Below are 23,703 nucleotides of genomic sequence, written 5' to 3' on the forward strand. Positions count from 1 at the left end.
CACCAGGGAGGCCCACCAGCACCAGGGAGGCCCACCAGCACCAGGGGTGCCCACCAGCACCAGGGAGGCCCACCAGCACCAGGGAGGCCCACCAGCACCAGGGGTGCCCACCAGCACCAGGGAGGCCCACCAGCACCAGGGGGCCCACCAGCACCAGGGGTGCCCACCAGCACCAGGGGTGCCCACCAGCACCAGGGAGGCCCAGCAGCACCAGGGAGGCCCACCAGCACCAGGGGTGCCCACCAGCACCAGGGGGGCCCACCAGCACCAGGGGTGCCCACCAGCACCAGGGGGATCCACCAGCACCAGGGGTGCCCACCAGCACCAGGGGGGCCCACCAGCACCAGGGGGCCCACCAGCACCAGGGTGGCCCACCAGCACCAGGGGTGCCCACCAGCACCAGGGGGACCCACCAGCACCAGGGGGGCCCACCAGCACCAGGGGGATCCACCAGCACCAGGGGGGCCCACCAGCACCAGGGGGGGACCCACCAGCACCAGGGGGATCCACCAGCACCAGGGGGGGACCCACCAGCACCAGGGGGGGACCCACCAGCACCAGGGGGATCCACCAGCACCAGGGGGGCCCACCAGCACCAGGGGGGGACCCACCAGCACCAGGGGGGCCACCAGCACCAGGGGGGGACCCACCAGCACCAGGGGGGCCCACCAGCACCAGGGGGGGCCCACCAGCACCAGGGTGCCCACCAGCACCAGGGGGGGACACACCAGCACCAGGGTGCCCACCAGCACCAGGGGTGCCCACCAGCACCAGGGAGGCCCACCAGCACCAGGGGTGCCCACCAGCACCAGGGGTGCCCACCAGCACCAGGGGTGCCCACCAGCACCAGGGGGGACCCACCAGCACCAGGGGGTCCACCAGCACCAGGGGTGCCCACCAGCACCAGGGGTGCCCACCAGCACCAGGGGTGCCCACCAGCACCAGGGGGACCCACCAGCACCAGGGGGCCCACCAGCACCAGGGGTGCCCACCAGCACCAGGGGTGCCCACCAGCACCAGGGGTGCCCACCAGCACCAGGGGGGACCCACCAGCACCAGGGAGGCCCACCAGCACCAGGGGTGCCCACCAGCACCAGGGGTGCCCACCAGCACCAGGGGGGACCCACCAGCACCAGGGGGCTCACCAGCACCAGGGGTGCCCACCAGCACCAGGGGTGCCCACCAGCACCAGGGGGGACCCACCAGCACCAGGGGGGCCACCAGCACCAGGGGTGCCCACCAGCACTAGGGGTGCCCACCAGCACCAGGGGGGGACCCACCAGCACCAGGGGGGCCACCAGCACCAGGGGTGCCCACCAGCACCAGGGGGGGACCCACCAGCACCAGGGGGGCCACCAGCACCAGGGGTGCACACCAGCACCAGGGGTGCCCACCAGCACCAGGGGTGCCCACCAGCACCAGGGGGGGACCCACCAGCACCAGGGGGGCCACCAGCACCAGGGAGGCCCACCAGCACCAGGGGGGCCCACCAGCACCAGGGGGGGACCCACCAGTACCAGGGGTGCCCACCAGCACCAGGGAGGCCCACCAGCACCAGGGGTGCCCACCAGCACCAGGGGGGACCCACCAGCACCAGGGGTGCCCACCAGCACCAGGGGTGCCCACCAGCACCAGGGGGGACCCACCAGCACCAGGGGGCCCACCAGCACCAGGGATGCCCACCAGCACCAGGGGTGCCCACCAGCACCAGGGGGGTACCCACCAGCACCAGGGTGCCCACCAGCACCAGGGGGCCCACCAGCACCAGGGGTGCCCACCAGCACCAGGGGGGGACCCACCAGCACCAGGGGGGGACCCACCAGCACCAGGGGGGGACCCACCAGCACCAGGGGGGTACCCACCAGCACCAGGGTGCCCACCAGCACCAGGGGGGCCCACCAGCACCAGGGGTGCCCAACAGCACCAGGGGGGGACCCACCAGCACCAGGGGGGGACCCACCAGCACCAGGGTGCCCACCAGCACCAGGGGTGCCCACCAGCACCAGGGGGGGACCCACCAGCACCAGGGGGGGACCCACCAGCACCAGGGGTGCCCACCAGCACCAGGGGTGCCCACCAGCACCAAGGGGGGACCCACCAGCACCAGGGTGCCCACCAGCACCAGGGGGGGACCCACCAGCACCAGGGTGCCCACCAGCACCAGGGAGGCCCACCAGCACCAGGGGTGCCCACCAGCACCAGGGGTGCCCACCAGCACCAGGGGTGCCCCACCAGCACCAGGGAGGCCCACCAGCACCAGGGGGGACCCACCAGCACCAGGGGTGCCCCACCAGCACCAGGGGGGGGGACCCACCAGCACCAGGGAGGCCCACCAGCACCAGGGGTGCCCACCAGCACCAGGGGTGCCCCACCAGCACCAGGGGGCCCACCAGCACCAGGGGTGCCCCACCAGCACCAGGGGGGGACCCACCAGCACCAGGGAGGCCCACCAGCACCAGGGGTGCCCACCAGCACCAGGGGTGCCTCACCAGCACCAGGGGTGCCCACCAGCACCAGGGAGGCCCACCAGCACCAGGGGTGCCCACCAGCACCAGGGGGGGCCCACCATCACCAGGGGTGCCCACCAGCACCAGAAGTGCCCACCATCACCAGGGGTGCCCCACCAGCACCAGGGAGGCCCACCAGCACCAGGGGTGCCCACCAGCACCAGGGGGCCCACCAGCAATAGGGGTGCCCCACCAGCACCAGGGAGGCCCACCAGCACCAGGGGGGGCCCACCAGCACCATGGGGGCCCACCAGCACCAGGGGTGCCCCACCAGCACCAGGGGGCCCACCAGCCATAGGGGTGCCCCACCAGCACCAGGGGGGCCCACCAGCACCAGGGGGGCCACCAGCACCAGGGGGGGACCCACCAGCACCAGGGAGGCCCACCAGCACCAGGGGTGCCCACCAGCACCAGGGGGGCCACCAGCACCAGGGGGGCCACCAGCACCAGGGGGGGACCCACCAGCACCAGGGAGGCCCACCAGCACCAGGGGTGCCCACCAGCACCAGGGGTGCCCACCAGCACCAGGGGGGCCACCAGCACCAGGGGGGCCACCAGCACCAGGGGGGGACCCACCAGCACCAGGGAGGCCCACCAGCACCAGGGGTGCTGATATGACAGAGCCCGATAGGCTCAGGAATCTGTACACCTGTTGATTGACGGTTGAGAGGCGGGACCAAAGAGCCAGAGCTCAACCCCCGCAAACACAACTAGGTGAGTACAACTAGGTGAGTACCAGCACCAGGGAGGCCCACCAGCACCAGGGGTGCCCCACCAGCACCAGGGAGGCCCACCAGCACCAGGGGTGCCCCACGAGCACCAGGGAGGCCCACCAGCACCAGGGGTGCCCACCAGCACCAGGGGTGCCCACCAGCACCAGGGGTGCCCACCAGCACCAGAGGTGCCCACCAGCACCAGGGAGGCCCACCAGCACCAGGGAGGCCCACCAGCACCAGGGGTGCCCACCAGCACCAGGGGTGCCCCACCAGCACCAGGGAGGCCCACCAGCACCAGGGGAGCCCACCAGCACCAGGGGGGCCACCAGCACCAGGGAGGCCCACCAGCACCAGGGAGGCCACCAGCACCAGGGGTGCCCCACCAGCACCAGGGGTACCCACCAGCACCAGGGGGGCCCACCAGCACCAGAGGTGCCCACCAGCACCAGGGAGGCCCACCAGCACCAGGGAGGCCCACTAGCACCAGGGGTGCCCACCAGCACCAGGGGGGCCACCAGCACCAGGGGTGCCCACCAGCACCAGGGGGGGACCCACCAGCACCAGGGAGGCCCACCAGCACCAGGGGTGCCCACCAGCACCAGGGGGGCCACCAGCACCAGGGGGGGACCCACCAGCACCAGGGAGGCCCACCAGCACCAGGGGTGCCCACCAGCACCAGGGGTGCCCCACCAGCACCAGGGAGGCCCACCAGCACCAGGGGTGCCCCACCAGCACCAGGGGGGGACCCACCAGCACCAGGGAGGCCCACCAGCACCAGGGGGCCCACCAGCACCAGGGGTGCCCCACCAGCACCAGGGAGGCCCAGCAGCACCAGGGGTGCCCCACCAGCACCAGGGAGGCCCACCATCACCAGGGGTGCCCCACCAGCACCAGGGAGGCCCACCAGCACCAGGGGTGCCCCACCAGCACCAGGGGTGCCCCACCAGCACCAGGAGTGCCCACCAGCACCAAGGGGGCCCACCAGCACCAGGGGTGCCCACCAGCACCAGGGGTGCCCCACCAGCACCAGGGAGGCCCAGCAGCACCAGGGGTGCCCCACCAGCACCAGGGAGGCCCACCATCACCAGGGGTGCCCCACCAGCACCAGGGAGGCCCACCAGCACCAGGGGGGCCCACCAGCACCAGGGGTGCCCACCAGCACCAGGGGGGCCACCAGCACCAGGGGGGGACCCACCAGCACCAGGGAGGCCCACCAGCACCAGGGGTGCCCACCAGCACCAGGGGTGCCCCACCAGCACCAGGGAGGCCCACCAGCACCAGGGGTGCCCCACCAGCACCAGGGAGGCCCAGCAGCACCAGGGGGGCCACCAGCACCAGGGGTGCCCACCAGCACCAGGGGTGCCCCACCAGCACCAGGGGGCCCACCCGCACCAGGGGTGCCCCACCAGCACCAGGGAGGCCCAGCAGCACCAGGGAGGCCCACCAGCACCAGGGGGCCCACAAGCACCAGGGGTGCCCCACCAGCACCAGGGGGCCCACCAGCACCAGGGGTGCCCCACCAGCACCAGGGAGGCCCACCAGCACCAGGGGTGCCCCACCAGCACCAGGGAGGCCCAGCAGCACCAGGGGTGCCCCACCAGCACCAGGGAGGCCCACCATCACCAGGGGTGCCCCACCAGCACCAGGGAGGCCCACCAGCACCAGGGGTGCCCCACCACCACCAGGAGTGCCCACCAGCACCAGGGGGGCCCACCAGCACCAGGGGTGCCCCACCAGCACCAGGGAGGCCCACCAGCACCAGGGGGGCCACCAGCACCAGGGGGGGACCCACCAGCACCAGGAGTGCCCACCAGCACCAGGGGGGCCCACCAGCACCAGGGGTGCCCCACCAGCACCAGGGAGGCCCACCAGCACCAGGGGGGCCCACCAGCACCAGGGGTGCCCCACCAGCATCAGGGAGGCCCACCAACACCAGGGGGGCCACCAGCACCAGGGGGGGATCCACCAGCACCAGGGGGCCCACCTGCACCAGGGGTGCCCACCAGCACCAGGGGTGCCCACCAGCACCAGGGGGACACACCAGCACCAGGGGTGCCCACCAGCACCAGGGGTGCCCACCAGCACCAGAGGTTCCTTCCCTTCACCCGGGGCACCCTCCCTTCCCCTCTCCCCTTAACCTCCTTCACGTGCCCTACCCCTAACCACCCATCTTTACTGCTCGGTCTCCTACCCCGACCCCGCCATGGGACTGGCGGTCCTCCTCTATGCCCCTCAACATATCCTTCCTACATACTGTTATTTACTCATACATATTCCTCTACTACTACTATTGATCACCTGGTCACCTCACCTGTTCCTATACTTACTGATAGAACATGTTTCTTTCCATAGAACATAGAACATTTTTCATAGAACATGTTCATTTACCCACAGCGACATACAACCACCCCACCAGACACATCCTGCCACCCCTCGCGACACCTGCAACCCGTTCTCGCACTTACTTATAGTCAATATTGGCTTATTAATAAGTGTATATGAGAAATACTAATTTATTGTGAATATTTGAGTTTACCTTGAAATTCTGAATAGAAAACCACCGACCTAACCTAACCTTCTTAGTATGATAAGATAAGCATCTTATTGCTTCTTAATTACAATTAGTACTTAACCTATACCTATATTTATATTACAGTTTTATACAAATTATAAAACAAAACTAAAATATTTAAATAAATTGTAAAGTAACTCAGGATATTGTCAAAATTTTGTATAAAATCTCATTAGTTAAATAAAATTGATAAAGAAATTCCTAATATTAAAACTGGGGCGTAGTACATTGGTATGAAGAGTTTGTACCTTGAAAACAAAATATAATATTGCATATAACATATATGTACTTAATATACCAAAGCCTAACAGTTCCATGTGCGCCTAGGGTTCCCTAGGAGACGTAGACCATGCATTTACCTGCGTCAGGTGTACAACTGCACACCTGTTGCAGGGCTCACGCACGGTCCACGTCTCAATTTACACTACTACTGGCCGGAAGTGGAACCTGGGTTCACAGATTATGAGTTAAGAAGGAAGCCAACAACTGCACTACGAGACCCGGACCTAAAAGATGTTAAGGAGTTGTTACAGGAGACGACGACTCCCCCGCGCCCATTGGTGAGGCTGTAGATTATGTGTACTTGTTTGGGTAGTTTGTAGACCATGTATAGTCGGCTTGAGTAAGTATGTAGACCACATGTACTAGACTGATCACTAGGTGTGCTAGACTAGTCACTAGGTGTACTAGACTAGTCACTAGGTGTACTAGACAAGTCACTAGGTGTACTAGACTGGTCACTAGGTGTACTGGACTGGTCACTAGGTATACTGGACTGGTCACTAGGTGTACTGGACTGGTCACTAGGTGTACTGGACTGGTCACTAGGTGTACTGGACTGGTCACTAGGTGTACTGGACTGGTCACTAGGTGTACTGGACTGGTCACTAGGTGTGCTAGACTAGTCACTAGGTGTGCTAGACTGGTCACTAGGTGTACTAGACTGGTCACTAGGTGTACTGGACTGGTCACTAGGTGTACTAGACTGGTCACTAGGTGTACTAGACTGGTCACTAGGTGTACTAGACTGGTCGCTACGTGTACTGGACTGGTCACTAGGTGTACTAGACTGGTCACTAGGTGTACTAGACTAGTCACTAGGTGTACTGGACTGGTCACTAGGTGTACTAGACTGGTCACTAGGTGTACTAGACTAATCACTAGGTGTACTGGACTGGTCACTAGGTGTACTAGACTGGTCACTAGGTGTACTAGACTGGTCACTAGGTGTACTGGACTGGTCACTAGGTGTACTAGACTGGTCACTAGGTGTACTGGACTAGTCACTAGGTGTACTAGACTGGTCACTAGGTGTACTAGACTAGTCACTAGGTGTACCAGACTGATCACTAGGTGTACTAGACTGGTCACTAGGTGTACTAGACTAGTCACTAGGTGTACCAGACTGGTCGCTACGTGTACTAGACTGATCACTAGGTGTACTGGACTGGTCACTAGGTGTACTGGACTGGTCACTAGGTGTACTAGACTGATCACTAGGTGTACTAGACTGGTCACTAGGTGTACTAGACTGATCACTAGGTGTACTGGACTGGTCACTAGGTGTACTAGACTGGTCACTAGGTGTACTGGACTGGTCACTAGGTGTACTAGACTAGTCACTAGGTGTACCAGACTGGTCGCTACGTGTACTAGACTGATCACTAGGTGTACTAGACTGGTCACTAGGTGTACTAGACTGATCACTAGGTGTACTGGACTGGTCACTAGGTGTACTAGACTGGTCACTAGGTGTACTAGACTAGTCACTAGGTGTACCAGACTGGTCGCTAGGTGTACTAGACTGGTCACTAGGTGTACTAGACTAGTCACTAGGTGTACCAGACTGGTCGCTACGTGTACTAGACTGATCACTAGGTGTACTAGACTGGTCACTAGGTGTACTAGACTGATCACTAGGTGTACTGGACTGGTCACTAGGTGTACTGGACTGGTCACTAGGTGTACTAGACTGGTCACTAGGTGTACTGGACTGGTCACTAGGTGTACTAGACTGGTCACTAGGTGTACTGGACTAGTCACTAGGTGTACTAGACTGGTCACTAGGTGTACTAGACTGGTCACTAGGTGTACTAGACTAGTCACTAGGTGTACCAGACTGGTCACTAGGTGTACTGGACTGGTCACTAGGTGTACTGGACTGGTCACTAGGTGTACTAGACTGGTCACTAGGTGTACTAGACTGGTCACTAGGTGTACCAGACTGGTCACTAGGTGTACTGGACTGGTCACTAGGTGTACTAGGAGGGAGAGAGAGACTCGCCCATCTTAGAGGAGGAGGAGGAGGAGGGGTAGACTCACCCATTGTTAAGAGGAGTGTCGGCGCTGGAGGCGGAGGACCCCGTGGAGACGGCGCTGCGGCGTCGGGTGGGCGTGTGTGAGGGCGTGGCGTGGCCCCCACTGGCACCATGGGTCGGCACTGGTGATCTGGCCTTGGTGCTCTTGGCTGTGGCACTCCTCACCGGCTGCCTGTTTGAGCCCGGAGCCCCAACTGGTGACTTACGCATGGATATGGCCATCGGCTCCTTCGATTTGGCCGAGGAATCAGAGTTGGCCGAGCCGACAGACTTGGCCGAGGCACTAGACTTGGCCGACCGGTTAGACCGTGTCGAAGCGTTAGACCTGGCAGACTGATTGGACTTAGCCGAGGCGTTGGACTTGGCCGAGGCTGCCGATTTGGCCGAGGCTGCCGACTTGGCCGAGTGAAGGGAGATCTCGCTGCCACAGGGAGAGTCGGTCTTGGCACACCTTTCTGTATAGACGAGATCAAATACGTTTTAAAATTTTAATTAACAGAAAATGCAGTTTATTGAACCTGCTGACATGTATATATACACCAATAATTATATTTAATACAAAAATGTATTTGTGTCAGCCGTCAAACTAAATACATCAAAACTGATTGGACGTCGACCAATGAGAGAGCCCCTCAGGGCATACAGTGCCGATACAAGCACCGTTGTAGTGAGCACTTCGGCTAGGCTGGGTCTGCATAATACACAGGCCTGAGAAGTCATCTTAGGCCTCATCTATATATATATATTTCTCCAGTTCTTAGCAGGTATGAGGTATTTCCAACACCAAGAGGTGTTGGAAATTTCTGACGATAAATACTAACCTCTAACACACCAAGCAAATGTTGTTTAGGCAAATTACTAACCCTACAAGTCATTATTTTCCTCAAGAGGATCATTAGAAGAAAATGGGTTTTGCGGCTTCTTAGAGAAAATGGGACATTCGCCACGTCACTGGAATAGTTATTTATCCATAACACTTATCTTTAAAATGCCAGTCTGGGGATTAAATGAAATAAAAAAGTGTTACCCATGACTGGATATAATTGACAAGTAAATAAAATAAGCTCTTTCTACCCCTTAGTCATAAATGGTCCCAGACCGCACCTGAGGAGAGACGCATTTCTCACCCGGGAGGGAGAAGAGACGCTATATTAGAGACCAGGCTAAATTCACGAAGCTGTTACGCAAGTACTTACGAACGTGTACATCTTTCCTCAATCTTAGACGGCTTTGGTTACATTTATTAAACAGTTTACAAGCATGAAAACTTCCCAGTCAATTGTTGTTATTGTTATAAACAGCCTCCTGGTCCTTTGGAGCTCATTAACTGTTTAATAATTGTAAACAAAGCCCGCCAAAGATTGAGAAGAGATGTACAGGTTCGTAAGTGCTTGCGTAACTGCTTCGTGAATCTGGTCCCAGCTTAGCCACGAACACGCAAGTGCGAGTTATCTAATCTTTCAGCGAAATTACAGCGTGGTGGAGCCCCAACGACTCCTGTTATCGACCACGCACTTCGCTTATCAGAGGAAGCGTATTATTTCCGGTTGATAGATAAGGATAGCGATCACTTAAACTAATAAATTGACCGGGTAAGAAATACTTCAGCAAACATATTCGTCTTTCCTTGTTATATGTCGACTACATTAGTAGCAGGTTATTACTTTGTCATTATTCGACAGATGGAAACAAGGAGAAGGGAAACAACATCTTAACCTGTCGCAACACAAGGGGCCAGATTCACGAAAGCGCTTACGAACGTCTTTCCTCAATCTTTGACGGCTTTGGTTACATTTATTAAAGAGTTTACAAGCATGAAAACTTCCCAATCAATTGTTGTTATTGTTATAAACAGCCTCCTGGTGCTTCCGAGCTCATTAACTGTTCAATTATTGTAAACAAAGCCGCCAAAGATTGCGAAAAGATGTACAAGTTCGTAAGTGCTTGCATAAGTGCTTTCGTGAATCAGGCCCCAGGCATCTCGTGTCGCCATTAAGGCCTTGACAAGGCGTATCAGCCCACGTGACGGAGGAGTCTCTCTCTTGCCTGGTACCCCGCTATATACTACATTACAGCTAAGCTCTATTCTCCTCTTTAACTAATCCTTTAATAATTAGTAGACTAATAATCAAACCAGATTTCTATTAATTGATTAATTGAAAGGCTCTTAAACCTCCTCCATTAAAGTTATGAAAGAAGATAACCAACAAGATAATCTTTAAGTGTACAGTCAGCTTTGATATCATACACTCCCGTTTGAATTAATAATAAAATTAAATATTAAATTAAATAAATTATATTAAATCAATCAATTCCTGCTGGGAGAAATTCCTCACACCAACACGGGCTCTGTCTTGGGGTACAGTGGTGCACGGGCTCTGTCTTGGGGTACAGTGGTGCACGGGCTGTCTTGGGGTACAGTGGTGCACGGGCTCTGTCTTGGGGTACAGTGGTGCACGGGCTCTGCCTTGGGGTACAGTGGTGCACGGGCTCTGCCTTGGGGTACAGTGGTGCACGGGCTCTGCCTTGGGGTACAGTGGTGCACGGGCTCTGCCTTGGGGTACAGTGGTGCACGGGCTCTGTCTTGAGGTACAGTGGTGCACGGACTCTGTCTTGGGGTACAGTGGTGCACGGGCTCTGTCTTGGGGTACAGTGGTGCACGGGCTCTGCCTTGGGGTACAGTGGTGCACGGGCTCTGCCTTGGAGTACAGTGGTGCACGGGCTCTGTCTTGGGGTACAGTGGTGCACGGGCTCTGCCTTGGGGTACAGTGGTGCACGGGCTCTGCCTTGGGGTACAGTGGTGCACGGGCTCTGTCTTGGGGTACAGTGGTGCACGGGCTCTGCCTTGGGGTACAGTGGTGCACGGGCTCTGCCTTGGGGTACAGTGGTGCACGGGCTCTGCCTTGGGGTACAGTGGTGCACGGGCTCTGTCTTGGGGTACAGTGGTGCACGGGCTCTGCCTTGGGGTACAGTGGTGCACGGGCTCTGCCTTGGGGTACAGTGGTGCACGGGCTCTGCCTTGGGGTACAGTGGTGCACGGGCTCTGCCTTGGGGTACAGTGGTGCACGGGCTCTGCCTTGGGGTACAGTGGTGCACGGGCTCTGCCTTGGGGTACAGTGGTGCACGGGCTCTGCCTTGGGGTACAGTGGTGCACGGGCTCTGTCTTGGGGTACAGTGGTGCACGGGCTCTGCCTTGGGGTACAGTGGTGCACGGGCTCTGCCTTGGGGTACAGTGGTGCACGGGCTCAGCCTTGGGGTACAGTGGTGCACGGGCTCTGCCTTGGGGTACAGTGGTGCACGGGCTCTGCCTTGGGGTACAGTGGTGCACGGGCTCTGCCTTGGGGTACAGTGGTGCACGGGCTCTGTCTTGGGGTACAGTGGTGCACGGGCTCTGCCTTGGGGTACAGTGGTGCACGGGCTCTGCCTTGGGGTACAGTGGTGCACGGGCTCTGCCTTGGGGTACAGTGGTGCACGGGCTCTGCCTTGGGGTACAGTGGTGCACGGGCTCTGCCTTGGGGTACAGTGGTGCACGGGCTCTGTCTTGGGGTACAGTGGTGCACGGGCTCTGTCTTGGGGTACAGTGGTGCACGGGCTCTGCCTTGGGGTACAGTGGTGCACGGGCTCTGCCTTGGGGTACAGTGGTGCACGGGCTCTGCCTTGGGGTACAGTGGTGCACGGGCTCTGCCTTGGGGTACAGTGGTGCACGGGCTCTGCCTTGGGGTACAGTGGTGCACGGGCTCTGCCTTGGGGTACAGTGGTGCACGGGCTCTGCCTTGGGGTACAGTGGTGCACGGGCTCTGCCTTGGGGTACAGTGGTGCACGGGCTCTGCCTTGGGGTACAGTGGTGCACGGGCTCTGTCTTGGGGTACAGTGGTGCACGGGCTCTGTCTTGGGGTACAGTGGTGCACGGGCTCTGCCTTGGGGTACAGTGGTGCACGGGCTCTGCCTTGGGGTACAGTGGTGCACGGGCTCTGCCTTGGGGTACAGTGGTGCACGGGCTCTGCCTTGGGGTACAGTGGTGCACGGGCTCTGTCTTGGGGTACAGTGGTGCACGGGCTCTGTCTTGGGGTACAGTGGTGCACGGGCTCTGCCTTGGGGTACAGTGGTGCACGGGCTCTGCCTTGGGGTACAGTGGTGCACGGGCTCTGCCTTGGGGTACAGTGGTGCACGGGCTCTGTCTTGGGGTACAGTGGTGCACGGGCTCTGCCTTGGGGTACAGTGGTGCACGGGCTCTGCCTTGGGGTACAGTGGTGCACGGGCTCTGCCTTGGGGTACAGTGGTGCACGGGCTCTGCCTTGGGGTACAGTGGTGCACGGGCTCTGCCTTGGGGTACAGTGGTGCACGGGCTCTGCCTTGGGGTACAGTGGTGCACGGGCTCTGCCTTGGGGTACAGTGGTGCACGGGCTCTGTCTTGGGGTACAGTGGTGCACGGGCTCTGCCTTGGGGTACAGTGGTGCACGGGCTCTGCCTTGGGGTACAGTGGTGCACGGGCTCTGCCTTGGGGTACAGTGGTGCACGGGCTCTGCCTTGGGGTACAGTGGTGCACGGGCTCTGCCTTGGGGTACAGTGGTGCACGGGCTCTGCCTTGGGGTACAGTGGTGCACGGGCTCTGTCTCTGGGGTACAGTGGTGCACGGGCTCTGCCTTGGGGTACAGTGGTGCACGGGCTCTGCCTTGGGGTACAGTGGTGCACGGGCTCTGCCTTGGGGTACAGTGGTGCACGGGCTCTGCCTTGGGGTACAGTGGTGCACGGGCTCTGCCTTGGGGTACAGTGATGCACGGGCTCTGTCTTGGGGTACAGTGGTGCACGGGCTCTGTCTTGGGGTACAGTGGTGCACGGGCTCTGCCTTGGGGTACAGTGGTGCACGGGCTCTGCCTTGGGGTACAGTGGTGCACGGGCTCTGCCTTGGGGTACAGTGGTGCACGGGCTCTGCCTTGGGGTACAGTGGTGCACGGGCTCTGTCTTGGGGTACAGTGGTGCACGGGCTCTGTCTTGGGGTACAGTGGTGCACGGGCTCTGCCTTGGGGTACAGTGGTGCACGGGCTCTGCCTTGGGGTACAGTGGTGCACGGGCTCTGACTTGGGGTACAGTGGTGCACGGGCTCTGTCTTGGGGTACAGTGGTGCACGGGCTCTGCCTTGGGGTACAGTGGTGCACGGGCTCTGTCTTGGGGTACAGTGGTGCACGGGCTCTGTCTTGGGGTACAGTGGTGCACGGGCTCTGCCTTGGGGTACAGTGGTGCACGGGCTCTGCCTTGGGGTACAGTGGTGCACGGGCTCTGCCTTGGGGTACAGTGGTGCACGGGCTCTGTCTTGGGGTACAGTGGTGCACGGGCTCTGTCTTGGGGTACAGTGGTGCACGGGCTCTGCCTTGGGGTACAGTGGTGCACTCGCTCTGCCTTGGGGTACAGTGGTGCACGGGCTCTGTCTTGGGGTACAGTGGTGCACGGGCTCTGTCTTGGGGTACAGTGGTGCACGGGCTCTGCCTTGGGGTACAGTGGTGCACGGGCTCTGTCTTGGGGTACAGTGGTGCACGGGCTCTGTCTTGGGGTACAGTGGTGCACGGGCTCTGCCTTGGGGTACAGTGGTGCACGGGCTCTGCCTTGGGGTACAGTGGTGCACGGGCTCTGCCTTGGGGTACAGTGGTGCACGGGCTCTGTCTTGGGGTACAGTGGTGCACGGGCTCTGTCTTGGGGTACAGTGGTGCACGGGCTCTGCCTTGGGGTACAGTGGTGCACGGGCTCTGTCTTGGGGTACAGTGGTGCACGGGCTCTGTCTTGGGGTACAGTGGTGCACGGGCTCTGCCTTGGGGTACAGTGGTGCACGGGCTCTGTCTTGGGGTACAGTGGTGCACGGGCTCTGCCTTGGGGTACAGTGGTGCACGGGCTCTGCCTTGGGGTACAGTGGTGCACGGGCTCTGCCTTGGGGTACAGTGGTGCACGGGCTCTGTCTTGGGGTACAGTGGTGCACGGGCTCTGCCTTGGGGTACAGTGGTGCACGGGCTCTGCCTTGGGGTACAGTGGTGCACGGGCTCTGCCTTGGGGTACAGTGGTGCACGGGCTCTGCCTTGGGGTACAGTGGTGCACGGGCTCTGCCTTGGGGTACAGTGGTGCACGGGCTCTGTCTTGGGGTACAGTGGTGCACGGGCTCTGTCTTGGGGTACAGTGGTGCACGGGCTCTGTCTTGGGGTACAGTGGTGCACGGGCTCTGTCTTGGGGTACAGTGGTGCACGGGCTCTGCCTTGGGGTACAGTGGTGCACGGGCTCTGTCTTGGGGTACAGTGGTGCACGGGCTCTGCCTTGGGGTACAGTGGTGCACGGGCTCTGCCTTGGGGTACAGTGGTGCACGGGCTCTGCCTTGGGGTACAGTGGTGCACGGGCTCTGTCTTGGGGTACAGTGGTGCACGGGCTCTGCCTTGGGGTACAGTGGTGCACGGGCTCTGCCTTGGGGTACAGTGGTGCACGGGCTCTGCCTTGGGGTACAGTGGTGCACGGGCTCTGCCTTGGGGTACAGTGGTGCACGGGCTCTGCCTTGGGGTACAGTGGTGCACGGTCTCTGCCTTGGGGTACAGTGGTGCACGGGCTCTGCCTTGGGGTACAGTGGTGCACGGGCTCTGTCTTGGGGTACAGTGGTGCACGGGCTCTGTCTTGGGGTACAGTGGTGCACGGGCTCTGCCTTGGGGTACAGTGGTGCACGGGCTCTGCCTTGGGGTACAGTGGTGCACGGGCTCTGTCTTGGGGTACAGTGGTGCACGGGCTCTGTCTTGGGGTACAGTGGTGCACGGGCTCTGCCTTGGGGTACAGTGGTGCACGGGCTCTGTCTTGGGGTACAGTGGTGCACGGGCTCTGTCTTGGGGTACAGTGGTGCACGGGCTCTGTCTTGGGGTACAGTGGTGCACGGGCTCTGTCTTGGGGTACAGTGGTGCACGGGCTCTGTCTTGGGGTACAGTGGTGCACGGGCTCTGTCTTGGGGTACAGTGGTGCACGGGCTCTGTCTTGGGGTACAGTGGTGCACGGGCCCTGCCTTGGGGTACAGTGGTGCACGGGCTCTGCCTTGGAGTACAGTGGTGCACGGGCTCTGTCTTGGGGTACAGTGGTGCACGGGCTCTGCCTTGGGGTACAGTGGTGCACGGGCTCTGTCTTGGGGTACAGTGGTGCACGGGCTCTGTCTTGGGGTACAGTGGTGCACGGGCTCTGCCTTGGGGTACAGTGGTGCACGGGCTCTGTCTTGGGGTACAGTGGTGCACGGGCTCTGTCTTGGGGTACAGTGGTGCACGGGCTCTGTCTTGGGGTACAGTGGTGCACGGGCTCTGTCTTGGGGTACAGTGGTGCACGGGCTCTGTCTTGGGGTACAGTGGTGCACGGGCTCTGCCTTGGGGTACAGTGGTGCACGGGCTCTGCCTTGGGGTACAGTGGTGCACGGGCTCTGCCTTGGGGTACAGTGGTGCACGGGCTCTGCCTTGAGGTACAGTGGTGCACGGGCTCTGCCTTGGGGTACAGTGGTGCACGGGCTCTGTCTTGGGGTACAGTGGTGCACGGGCTCTGACTGGGGTACAGTGGTGCACGGGCTCTGTCTTGGGGTACAGTGGTGCACGGTCTCTGCCTTGAGGTACAGTGGTGCACAGACTGTCTTGGGGTACAGTGGTGCACGGACTCTGTCTTGAGGTACAGTGGTGCACGGTCTCTGCCTTGAGGTACAGTGGTGCACGGGCTCTGTCTTGGGGTACAGTGGTGCACGGTCTCCGCCTTGAGGTACAGTGGTGCACAGACTCTGTCTTGGGGTACAGTGGTGCACGGACTCTGTCTTGGGGTACAGTGGTGCACGGACTCTGTCTTGAGGTACAGTGGTGTACGGTCTCTGTCTTGGGGTACAGTGGTGCACAGACTCTGTCTTGGGGTACAGTGGTGCACAGACTCTGTCTTAGGGTACAGTGGTGCACAGACTCTGTCTTGGGGTACAGTGGTGCACGGTCTCTGCCTTGAGGTACAGTGGTGCACGGGCTCTGTCTTGGGGTACAGTGGTGCACGGTCTCTGCCTTGAGGTACAGTGGTGCACAGACTCTGTCTTGGGGTACAGTGGTGCACGGTCTCTGTCTTGAGGTACAGTGGTGCACGGTCTCTGTCTTGGGGTACAGTGGTGCACAGACTCTGTCTTGGGGTACAGTGGTGCACAAACTCTGTCTTGGGGTACAGTGGTGCACGGTCTCTGTCTTGAGGTACAGTGGTGCACGGTCTCTGTCTTGGGGTACAGTGGTGCACAGACTCTGTCTTGGGGTACAGTGGTGCACGGTCTCTGTCTTGGGGTACAGTGGTGCACAGACTCTGTCTTGGGGTACAGTGGTGCACAGACTCTGTCTTGGGGTACAGTGGTGCACGGTCTCTGCCTTGGGGTACTGTGGTGCACGGTCTCTGTCTTGGGGTACAGTGGTGCACGGTCTCTGCCTTGGGGTACAGTGGTGAACGGTCTCTGTCTTGGGGTACAGTGGTGCACGGCCTCTGTCTTGGGGTACAGTGGTGCACGGCCTCTGTCTTGGGGTACAGTGGTGCACGGTCTCTGCCTTGAGGTACAGTGGTGCACGGCCTCTGTCTTGGGGTACAGTGGTGCACGGTCTCTGCCATGGGGTACAGTGGTGCACGGCCTCTGTCTTGCGGTACAGTGGTGCACGGATTCTGTCTTGGGGTACAGTGGTGCACGGCCTCTGTCTTGGGGTTCAGTGGTGCACGGCCTCTGTCTTGAGGTACAGTGGTGCACGGCCTCTGTCTTGAGGTACAGTGGTGCACGGTCTCTGTCTTGGGGTACAGTGGTGCACGGCCTGTCTTGGGGTACAGTGGTGCACGGTCTCTGCCTTGGGGTACAGTGGTGCACGGTCTCTGTCTTGGGGTACAGTGGTGCACGGCCTCTGTCTTGGGGTACAGTGGTGCACGGCCTCTGTCTTGAGGTACAGTGGTGCACGGCCTCTATCTTGGGGTATAGTGGTGCACGGCCTCTGTCTTGGGGTACAGTGGTGCACGGTCTCTGCCTTGGGGTACAGTGGTGCACGGCCTCTGTCTTGGGGTACAGTGGTGCACGGCCTCTGTCTTGGGGTACAATGCTGCACGGACTCTGCCTTGGGGTACAGTGGAGCACGGCCTCTGTCTTGGGGTACAGTGGTGCACAGACTCTGTCTTGGGGTACAGTGGTGCACAGACTCTGTCTTGGGGTACAGTGGTGCACAGACTCTGTCTTGGGTACAGTGGTGCACGGTCTCTGTCTTGGGGTACAGTGGTGCACGGGCTCTGCCTTGGGGTACAGTGGTGCACGGTCTCTGCCTTGAGGTACAGTGGTGCACGGGCTCTGCCTTGAGGTACAGTGGTGCACGGTCTCTGTCTTGGGGTACAGTGGTGCACGGCCTCTGTCTTGGGGTACAGTGGTTCACGGACTCTGCCTTGAGGTACAGTGGTTCACGGACTCTGCCTTGAGGTACAGTGGTGCACGGACTCTGCCTTGAGGTACAGTGGTGCACGGCCTCTGTCTTGGGGTACAGTGGTGCACGGCCTTTGTCTTGGGGTACAGTGGTGCACGGCCTCTGTCTTGGGGTACAGTGGTGCACGGCCTCTGTCTTGGGGTACAGTGGTGCACGGGCTCTGCCTTGGGGTACAGTGGTGCACGGTCTCTGTCTTGGGGTACAGTGGTGCAAGGTCTCTGTCTTGTGGTACAGTGGTGCACGGACTCTGTCTTGGGGTACAGTGGTGCACGGACTCTGCCTTGAGGTACAGTGGTGCACGGACTCTGTCTTGGGGTACAGTGGTGCACGATCTCTGCCTTGGGGTACAGTGGTGCAAGGTCTCTGTCTTGAGGTACAGTGGTGCACGGTCTCTGTCTTGGGGTACAGTGGTGCAAGGTCTCTGTCTTGGGGTACAGTGGTGCACAGACTCTGTCTTGGGGTACAGTGGTGCAAGGTCTCTGTCTTGGGGTACAGTGGTGCACAGACTCTGTCTTGGGGTACAGTGGTGCACGGTCTCTGCCTTGGAGTACAGTGGTGCACGGTCTCTGTCTTGAGGTACTGTGGTGCACGGTCTCTGCCTTGGGGTACAGTGGTGCACGGGCTCTGCCTTGGGGTACAGTGGTGCACGGTCTCTGCCTTGGGGTACAGTGGTGCACGGTCTCTGTCTTGGGGTACAGTGGTGCACGGCCTCTGTCTTGGGGTACAGTGGTGCACGGCCTCTGTCTTGAGGTACAGTGGTGCACGGCCTCTGTCTTGGGGTATAGTGGTGCACGGTCTCTGCCATGGGGTACAGTGGTGCACGGCCTCTGTCTTGCGGTACAGTGGTGCACGGATTCTGTCTTGGGGTACAGTGGTGCACGGGCTCTGCCTTGGGGTACAGTGGTGCACGGTCTCTGTCTTGGGGTACAGTGGTGCAAGGTCTCTGTCTTGTGGTACAGTGGTGCACGGACTCTGTCTTGGGGTACAGTGGTGCACGGACTCTGCCTTGAGGTACAGTGGTGCACGGACTCTGTCTTGGGGTACAGTGGTGCACGATCTCTGCCTTGGGGTACAGTGGTGCAAGGTCTCTGTCTTGAGGTACAGTGGTGCACGGTCTCTGTCTTGGGGTACAGTGGTGCAAGGTCTCTGTCTTGGGGTACAGTGGTGCACAGACTCTGTATTGGGGTACAGTGGTGCAAGGTCTCTGTCTTGGGGTACAGTGGTGCACAGACTCTGTCTTGGGGTACAGTGGTGCACGGTCTCTGCCTTGGAGTACAGTGGTGCACGGTCTCTGTCTTGAGGTACTGTGGTGCACGGTCTCTGCCTTGGGGTACAGTGGTGCACGGGCTCTGCCTTGGGGTACAGTGGTGCACGGTCTCTGCCTTGGGGTACAGTGGTGCACGGTCTCTGTCTTGGGGTACAGTGGTGCACGGCCTCTGTCTTGGGGTACAGTGGTGCACGGCCTCTGTCTTGAGGTACAGTGGTGCACGGCCTCTGTCTTGGGGTATAGTGGTGCACGGTCTCTGCCATGGGGTACAGTGGTGCACGGCCTCTGTCTTGCGGTACAGTGGTGCACGGATTCTGTCTTGGGGTACAGTGGTGCACGGGCTCTGTCTTGGGGTTCAGTGGTGCACGGCCTCTGTCTTGAGGTACAGTGGTGCACGGCCTCTGTCTTGAGGTACAGTGGTGCACGGTCTCTGTCTTGGGGTACAGTGGTGCACGGCCTGTCTTGGGGTACAGTGGTGCACGGTCTCTGCCTTGGGGTACAGTGGTGCACGGTCTCTGTCTTGGGGTACAGTGGTGCACGGCCTCTGTCTTGGGGTACAGTGGTTCACGGCCTCTGTCTTGAGGTACAGTGGTGCACGGCCTCTGTCTTGGGGTATAGTGGTGCACGGCCTCTGTCTTGGGGTACAGTGGTGCACGGTCTCTGCCTTGGGGTACAGTGGTGCACGGCCTCTGTCTTGGGGTACAGTGGTGCACGGCCTCTGCCTTGAGGTACAGTGGTGCACAGACTCTGTCTTGGGGTACAATGCTGCACGGACTCTGCCTTGGGGTACAGTGGTGCACGGCCTCTGTCTTGGGGTACAGTGGTGCACAGACTCTGTCTTAGGGTACAGTGGTGCACAGACTCTGTCTTGGGTACAGTGGTGCACGGTCTCTGTCTTGGGGTACAGTGGTGCACGGGCTCTGCCTTGGGGTACAGTGGTGCACGGTCTCTGCCTTGAGGTACAGTGGTGCACGGTCTCTGCCTTGAGGTATAGTGGTGCACGGTCTCTGTCTTGGGGTACAGTGGTGCACGGCCTCTGTCTTGGGGTACAGTGGTTCACGGACTCTGCCTTGAGGTACAGTGGTGCACGGACTCTGCCTTGAGGTACAGTGGTGCACGGCCTCTGTCTTGGGGTACAGTGGTGCACGGCCTCTGTCTTGGGGTACAGTGGTGCACGGCCTCTGTCTTGGGGTACAGTGGTGCACGGCCTCTGTCTTGGGGTACAGTGGTGCACGGGCTCTGCCTTGGGGTACAGTGGTGCACGGTCTCTGTCTTGGGGTACAGTGGTGCAAGGTCTCTGTCTTGTGGTACAGTGGTGCACGGACTCTGTCTTGGGGTACAGTGGTGCACGGACTCTGCCTTGAGGTACAGTGGTGCACGGACTCTGTCTTGGGGTACAGTGGTGCACGGTCTCTGCCTTGGGGTACAGTGGTGCAAGGTCTCTGTCTTGGGGTACAGTGGTGCACGGTCTCTGTCTTGAGGTACAGTGGTGCACGGTCTCTGTCTTGGGGTACAGTGGTGCAAGGTCTCTGTCTTGGGGTACAGTGGTGCACAGACTCTGTCTTGGGGTACAGTGGTGCAAGGTCTCTGTCTTGGGGTACAGTGGTGCACAGACTCTGTCTTGGGGTACAGTGGTGCACGGTCTCTGTCTTGGGGTACAGTGGTGCACGGTCTCTGCCTTGGAGTACAGTGGTGCACGGTCTCTGTCTTGAGGTACAGTGGTGCACGGTCTCTGCCTTGGGGTACAGTGGTGCACGGTCTCTGTCTTGGGGTACACTGGTGCAAGGTCTCTGTCTTGTGGTACAGTCGTGCAAAGTCTCTGTCTTGAGGTACAGTGGTGCAGGTCTCTGCCTTGGGGTACAGTGGTGCAGGGGCTCTGCCTTGAGGTACAGTGGTGCACGGTCTCTGCCTTGGGGTACAGTGGTGCACGGACTCTGTCTTGGGGTACAGTGGTGCACGGACTCTGTCTTGGGGTACAGTGGTGCACGGGCTCTGCCTTGGGGTACAGTGGTGCACGGACTCTGTCTTGGGGTACAGTCCACGTAGTGTAAATTATAGACATTTTGAGTGTTATTGTTGTGAATGACTGTACTGATGTTCATTAGTATTAGTTCACCATGCGGTCAGAGAGAGGTATAGACCCGTGGATACGGACAGACACATACACACAAATGACTATAAACAAACGCGAACAGACCCATAGCAACAAACATGTAGAAACCTATGGCTATATGAGGTGAAACGTACACACCCGTAGTTATGTAGACACATATATAGACCCATGGCTACGGACAGACTATACACAGACCCATGGCTACGTACAGATATACACAGACCCATGGCTACGGACACACTATACACAGACCCATGGCTACGGACACACTATACACAGACCCATGGCTACGGACAGACATACACAGACCTATGGCTACGGACAGACATACACAGACCTATGGCTACGGAGAGACATACACAGACCCATGGCTACGGACAGATATACACAGACCCATGGCTACGGACAGATATACACAGGCCCATGGCTACGGACAGACATACACAGACCTATGGCTACGGAGAGACATACACAGACCCATGGCTACAGATAGACATACACAGATCCATGGCTACAGACAGACATACACAGACCCATGGCTACAGACAGACATACACAGACCTATGGCTACAGACAGACATACACAGACCCATGACTACAGAGAGACATACACAGACCTATGGCTACGGACAGACATACACAGACCCATGGCTACGGTCAGACATACACAGACCCATGGCTACAGACAGACATACACAGACCCATGGCTACAGACAGACATACACAGACCCATGGCTACAGACAGACATACACAGACCCATGGCTACAGACAGACATACACAGACCCATGGCTACAGACAGACATACACAGACCCATGGCTACAGACAGACATACACAGACCCATGGCTACAGACAGACATACACAGACCCATGGCTACAGACAGACATACACAGACCCATGGCTACAGACAGACATACACAGACCCATGGCTACAGACAGACATACACAGACCCATGGCTACAGACAGACATACACAGACCCATGGCTACAGACAGACATACACAGACCCATGGCTACAGACAGACATACACAGACCCATGGCTACAGACAGACATACACAGACCCATGGCTACAGACAGACATACACAAACCCATGGCTACAGACAGACTATACACTATACACAGTGCTGCAGCATGGTTCACCTATGGAGCCACTGTCAAACTGACAGACACTGTTCAGTATGCAAACCAAACACTAGAAAACGTTGATGAACCTCCAATTAGATTCTATTATGCCATATAGAAGTGTATTGTCTGGCTTTGTTTACCAGCGACGACGCTGTCAAGAGCAGAGCGCGGGCAGGACCAGCAGGTTCCCCGCAGGGAGCCTCACCTTCGTCAGAGACCAGCGACGCCGCTGTCAAGAGCAGAGCGCGCGCAGGACCAGCAGGTTCCTCGCAGGGAGCCTCACCTTCGTCAGAGACCAGCGACGACGCTGTCAAGAGCAGAGCGCGCGCAGGACCAGCAGGTTCCTCGCAGGGAGCCTCACCTTCGTCAGAGACCAGCGACGACGCTGTCAAGAGCAGAGCGCGGGCAGGACCAGCAGGTTCCCCGCAGGGAGCCTCACCTTCGTCAGAGACCAGCGACGACGCTGTCAAGAGCAGAGCGCGGGCAGGACCAGCAGGTTCCCCGCAGGGAGCCTCACCTTCGTCAGAGACCAGCGACGACGCTGTCAAGAGCAGAGCGCGGGCAGGACCAGCAGGTTCCCCGCAGGGAGCCTCACCTTCGGTAGAGACCAGCGACGCCTGGTGCTTCCATATGCTCACTCTATATTAATTTTAAGTTTTATTTTGAATTGCCCTTGACTTTGAGGGGGGAGATTTAAAGTAAAGTATAAACCCAGGAAGCATAGAGCATGCTATGTCCCACCGTCACAGGAGATGCTTTTTCATCCATAGGGTTATAAACCCATGGAACCGCCTACCCGCCGAAGCCGTACATGCCAAAACTCTGCTGGGTTTTAAATTAAAAAGTGGAAAAAATCATCAGGGCCAAAGCCGGCAAACCTTTAACAATCCACCGGCTTCCTGTCCTCGTCGAGGTGACTAGTATTAGTGGCCCTCAGGTAAATTCCTTCACGTCATGGCACCTTCGTGACGTACTAGTCAGCGAGGACGCTGCCAGTAGGGGGCCCGAGCCCTCTCTGGCACAATGGTGCCATATTTTGTAGCTCATTGCATTAGCCAATCACAGTGCAGTTCACAAGCTTGTACGGAGGCCTGTTCCTTAAGTGCCTCTGTAGTCGCCTATCTACATCACATTCCTAAGAGAGCAGCAGCAGGTGAAGCTGTATCATGTAACACTACCATCACCTGCCAGGCGCACCAAATGTGGCGGCAAACACTCACCGTCAGTATCAGGAGTGTCAGGATCAGGGGAGCGGGAAGGCCGGGCGGGGTGCGGGGCTCGGCGGGAGGGCGTGGTGCAGGACCTGGTGCTGGACGGTGTCGAGCCCCTGGAACAGGGACGAGAAGATTCGCGGGAAGAACCACCGCTACCCTGCTGCTGCGCCTGCTGCTGCTGCTGCTGAAAAAGTCACACATGTATTAAAAGAGTAGATCAAAGACATAAGAGACAACATACCTAACTCTTCCTGACAGCTCAATCAATAAGCGCCCAACTGTATATTCCTTCCACAATCCGTCCTATGATAACATATCTAGACTAATGAGCATCAGTCCTTTCCGGCTTCTGTTCTCAAAATGACTCTGTTCAAAATCATGATTTTCTGAAGTAGAAAACTGCTT

At 59.3% G+C, this 23,703-nt stretch overlaps 1 protein-coding gene across 1 annotated transcript in view; it reads right to left on the reverse strand.

Moving 5' to 3' along the window:
• The window catches only part of LOC123768091 (uncharacterized), a gene marked incomplete at its 5' end in the record, with an annotated part of 65,506 nt that extends 42,024 nt beyond the window's left edge, over positions 1-23,482 (reverse strand). The window contains 2 exon segments of the mRNA XM_045758386.2: positions 8,118-8,568; positions 23,305-23,482. Coding sequence (XP_045614342.2) covers positions 8,118-8,568; positions 23,305-23,482 — 629 coding nt within the window.
• Between the last annotated feature and the right edge of the window lie 221 nt (positions 23,483-23,703).

Source organism: Procambarus clarkii, chromosome 59 (assembly GCF_040958095.1).
Source record: "Procambarus clarkii isolate CNS0578487 chromosome 59, FALCON_Pclarkii_2.0, whole genome shotgun sequence".
Lineage (NCBI taxonomy): Eukaryota > Metazoa > Arthropoda > Malacostraca > Decapoda > Cambaridae > Procambarus > Procambarus clarkii.